This window comes from Ictalurus furcatus, chromosome 4 (genome assembly GCF_023375685.1).
Source record: "Ictalurus furcatus strain D&B chromosome 4, Billie_1.0, whole genome shotgun sequence".
NCBI lineage: Eukaryota > Metazoa > Chordata > Actinopteri > Siluriformes > Ictaluridae > Ictalurus > Ictalurus furcatus.
The window spans coordinates 32,308,703-32,313,702 of record NC_071258.1 but is presented as its reverse complement, the minus strand read 5'-3'; the positions used below and the strand labels follow the sequence as shown (position 1 = coordinate 32,313,702).

At 42.0% G+C, this 5,000-nt stretch overlaps 1 protein-coding gene across 2 annotated transcripts in view; it reads right to left on the bottom strand.

Annotated features, from left to right (window-relative positions):
- LOC128607029 (rho guanine nucleotide exchange factor 26-like) overlaps positions 1–5,000 on the bottom strand; it is a 47,534-nt gene that overhangs the window by 18,122 nt on the left and 24,412 nt on the right. For both annotated transcript variants that reach the window (XM_053623646.1, XM_053623645.1), the window contains exons 8-10: positions 3,967–4,096; positions 1,943–2,017; positions 1,759–1,848 (exon numbers count right to left, since the gene is read on the bottom strand). In XM_053623646.1, coding sequence (XP_053479621.1) covers positions 1,759–1,848; positions 1,943–2,017; positions 3,967–4,096 — 295 coding nt within the window. The remainder of the gene's footprint in view (positions 1–1,758; positions 1,849–1,942; positions 2,018–3,966; positions 4,097–5,000) is intronic.

Below are 5,000 nucleotides of genomic sequence, written 5' to 3'. Positions count from 1 at the left end.
CAAAGTCCGTATTCCACTCACACACTTCAGAAACATAAACTACTTCTGCGCTCTTGACTTTAAGAGCGTACCATTTGTTTTTGTAGGAGTATTCGTGTAAAATTGACGCACACACACACACACACACACACATACACACGCACACACACAAGAGAGAGGAGAGGGTTTTTATTTCATTCCTCGCTCCAGGCCCCGAGACACGTGGGAACTCTTACAGCTTGTGCTGCTCGTCTGTTAGCGAGAGAGAATTTTCATCACGTGATTCGTCACGGCTGCGTAACGGCAGCTTAGCGTTCGTCCGTTTTCTTTTTAGCTGTCCCGTTTTCTCTCCCTGACTCATCCTTCTCCTCTCTTCACCCCGTCTCTGACCCACTTGGCCTCCGTCCATGCGGTTATTCACCTTCTGCTGGTCTGATATCAGAGCTGGACACGCTTATAAATCAGATTTTTCCGGATCAGACTTGATTTGGAAATGAAGAGACTGCTTGTATCGCATCGTTAAAAACCAGCGGTTGTGTCGAATTCTGTCGAAATGTCTATTAGGCATGTTTTCCATCCGTGCGTTTCCATCTATATTAATCGGCAAAAATGAACGTCACGTGTTGGGGGGAAAAAAAAGAAGAAAAGAAGCAAACGGTGCGCAAAAGATAGATATTTAGATGAAAAAAATATCATCCGAAGAACGGCGGTTTAGCAGAAAATTGAAAATACTGCTAAGGGTCACGTTTAAAAAAAAAAAAAAAAAAAAAAAAAAACAAAAAAAAAAAAAAAAAAAAAAAGGACAGCTTTATTTATTCATTTATTTATTTATTTATATTTACAAGAATTTGACGGGTTTTAAGCTCAAACACTTCATTTATTCAGTTCGGAAAACTAGACAAGCGTACTGTATGGAATTGGGGGGAAAAAATGCCACTTGCCGTTGCTCTGAAAATGAACGAAATCCTAATTCAGTAAGCTGTAAAAAAAAAAAAAAAAAAAAAAAAAAAAAAATTACTTAATTAATTTAATAATAATTAATTAATTTAAAAGAAAAACAGTAAATGAATAATAAGACAATCAAAAAAATTTAATCTATAAACAAACTTAAAAAAAAAAAATTACAGAGTTTTTTCTGAGTAACGTTTTAAATGTAAACGCAGTCTACGCATCTTTCTCCACCTGCTCTGCCTTTTATTGCTAAAAATAATGTTTTTACAGGAGAATTTTTGATCAGAAGCTCATTTAGTGCATTTAGAAGCTCTTTTAGTGGCAAAAACAACGCCTGGTTCGAGTAGCGTGCGAGAATTTATGATGTAATCGGATTTCACGTCGCTGATCTAGCGTACAAACTTCATATTTGACTCGGACTTTACTGGCGTCATCTCGTACCTTTGGACTGCGGAAATGCAGCTGTGGTTCAGGTGGTAGAGCGGGTTTTCCGCTAATCGTAGGGTTGGGAGTTCGATTCCCGGCCCACGTGACTCCACATGCCGAAGTGTCCTTGGGCGAGACACTGAACCCCAAGTTGCTCCCGATGGCGAGTTAGCGCCCTGCATGGCAGCTCTGCTACCGTTGGTGTGTGAGTGTGTGTGTGTGTGAATGGGTGAATGAGACACAGTGTAAAGCGCTTTGTAGAACCGCTAAGGTTAAAGACGCGCTATATAAGTGCAGAACGTTTACCATGTTAGAGGAACGGTGATTTTTGTCCTTTTTTTGTTTATAAATATGTAATATGCTAGCCTGGCTGTAACAACGTAACTCTAGGTGTGGACTTACCTTAATCTTAAACTCCAGCTGAGAGTTGATGGTGTACATCATCTCAGTCCTTTCCATCGTACGAGCACCTTCATTACACTTCCGTACAAGCTGCGCACACACACACACACACACACACATTAACACTGCTTTTACAATACCGCTGTATGCAGGAAGTGAGGTAACGCCGGCTGTCGCGTCTCACCTTGCTGACCGACTGAAGAGCTTTCTTGCACGCTTCGTACTGAGGAGAGTCTTTAGGTGTTTTCTGACAAATAGTCTGTGAGGAAGACGACAATGTGTAAAGGAATCAGATTCGGATATATTGTTACACACTGTTTATGAAATGTGTTGCGAGAAGCTTCCAGAACAGACACCGCATCTCTCTCTCTCGCTCTCTCTCTCGCTCTCACGTCACTTAAATTCCCAGGTCCAGAGAGGGAGAAAACCTAAACCGAACTTTCTCAGGCTCTTACAGTGAGACAGTTTGATTCTGCCTCAGCTCAGGGGACACATAAGGAGTGAAGGAGAGAGGAAAGAGAGAAAGAGAGCGAGAGAGAGAGAGAGAGACATGAGATATGACGCCACAGGCTGAGAATTCTGAACGTAATCCAGACCATCTCTAATGTAACACAACCGCACGTCCTTCTTAATCAGGCACCAGGCATGGAAGAAAGGATAAGAAACAAAGACGGAAGGAAAGAAAGAAATCTAGGAACACGATGACTGCATGTGCTACGCGCGAAACTTAAAGCGCATTGCATGCTGGGATTGAAATGACCTCAAGACAACATCTCCCTCGTCTTTCCGGTCAAGTAAACCACGACAGGCGAGAAATAATGAGTGCGAGAGATAAATAAAGAGGAGAGAAAGAAAAACATTCAGAAGGAGGGAGCGAGTAATTAATCTGCCGACTTCTAATAAGAGCGACTTCTCCGGGTCCACATTACAAGGAGCCACGGGGAAGGCAGCCGCTTCGTCCAAATTACTAACACCCTCCCAAAAACGAGGGTCCGTGTACATGTGTGTGTCCTTGTCCTTAACCCTTTGTGAGGAAATGTCCTCGCCGTCACCCGGTCCTCACAAACATTAGCATGATTTAGCTACAGTGATCATTACGTCAGTGGAACGGGGGCTCCATGTAGCGAGCACATATAGTGAATAAGCAGCCATTTAAAGCTGGAAATAGAAAATAAATAAATAAATAAAACATTCCTGTGTGGAGATGAGTTGAAGATGGTGCACTTTTGGCTTGTAAGAAATGTAAAGTTCAGGGGGGGAAAAAATGAGCCGTCACTAGCCAATCGTGGGCGTCTGTGAGCTCATGTACAGTGGGGGTAATAAGTATTGAACACGTCGAGTAAATACATTTCCGATGACGTTACTCACATGAAATTCTCACCAGACTTTGGTGTTAACTCAAGAAATCCGGAAATATAAAGAATTCCCAACATTAAAATCCATAAATGAAGTTATGTGTGATTAAGCGGAATGACACGGGAAGAAAAGTACTGAACACGATCCAAAGCATACAGTAAAGGAAACTCTCAATTGGTTACAGAGGAAAAAAAAAATCAAGGTGTTAGAACGGCCCAGTCAATCACCTGACTCCAAGCCAATTGGAATAAGATTTAAAGACAATATGTTTAGAAGAACGGACCAAAATCACACCGGAATACTGCGGCGCATTCATTTCTTCATACAGGAAGCGTCTTGAAGCCGTCATTACTAACAAAGCCCTCTCCACTGAGTATTAAATACATTTCGGTTAGCGTGTTCAATACTTTTTTCCCGTGTCATTCCACTTTATTACACATAACTTCATTTATGGATTTTAATGTTGTGAATTCTTTATATGTGTGGATTTCTTGAGGTAATAGCTTGAGGTAATACTTATTTCCCCCGCCGTATGTGGAAGAGGGCAGATAGCGCTTTCCTCCGAGGGTCCAGCTGACGGGTAACGTAGCATGAGGCGCGATTCAAAAAACACGTGCTGGTTTCGTCTAACCGGCTGGAAGCTGCTGTGTGATAGGAGAGAGCTGGCTGGTGGGTGGAAATAACAAACTGGGAGAAAAAGCGCCGGATGCTGTTAGTGCACTATATATGACGGGTGTTAGCGGGAGAACCGTACTAGAGCTTAGGATTGGGTTGTGAGCGTGGAGCATTGTGTAATGTGACTGTTCGTGTGTGAGGTGTGATATCTTTAAGGATAAAGAGAAAAGCACTTACATCCATGAGCAAAGGAAGCCTGGTGACTCTCTGCATGGGCAGAATCAGGAACGAGATCATGGGAAGGTTTCGGCAATCCGGGTGCGCTTCGATCCGGGACAGAACCTCCTTAAAGGTCGGGCTCTTGTTTCTGTAGAGAGTAGGGAGAAGATATTATATATATATATAAAATACACATACATACATATTGTGTATATATAAATATATTATATATATATATATATATATATATATATATATATATTATATGTATATATACACACACTACGCAGTGTCAGCTCAGCAGTTAAGACCCAGCACTGCCAAGCATTCACTGTTGGGCCCTTGAGCAAGGCCCTTAACCGTCAACTGCTCAGTTATACCATTTACTATTAATACTAGCGCTATACTCGTTTTGCTTCCGAGTCCGTCATTAACATGCGAACAGGGCTGATCCTTGCACACAAACCAAATCAAAAGGTCAAAGGTCAACATTACAGCAGAGTCACGGAAAGGTTTTTAACATCAATCTTAGGAGGAGATAAAAGTGCCTGAATAATTGTGTGTGTGTGTGTGTGTGTTTACCTGGTAAACCAAAAGCCACGGCAGCTGTTAATCTTCTACTCTTCGATCTTATCAACAGAACGCACGGTTCCTTAACGACGATGTAGGGTTGTAGTATTACGGTTCACTAAGCTGCGCTTCAAACTGCGTACTTTTACTCAGAGTTGCGAGTTCGCTCCGGGAGATTTTTCCAAGAATCGCGGTGTACGATTACAAGCCGGATGATGCGGAACTTTCCTTACGATCACGGCCTTCGTTACATAGCAAAAGGGGCGGAGCCATACGAGAGAGAGCAGCGGTTTGTGCGTTTCGAAATGGCCGAATCACAAAGCCGATCCGCCTAAAAAAAAAAAAAAGGTGATGCGATGCAAATGTTTAGGGTACTATTGTGACATGACGTAGAACAGCGAGATGATTTATCATTTGACTTTAATGCAAATCTTTAGTCTGATTAAAAGGAATAAACACGTCACGACCCTAGTTTAATAACA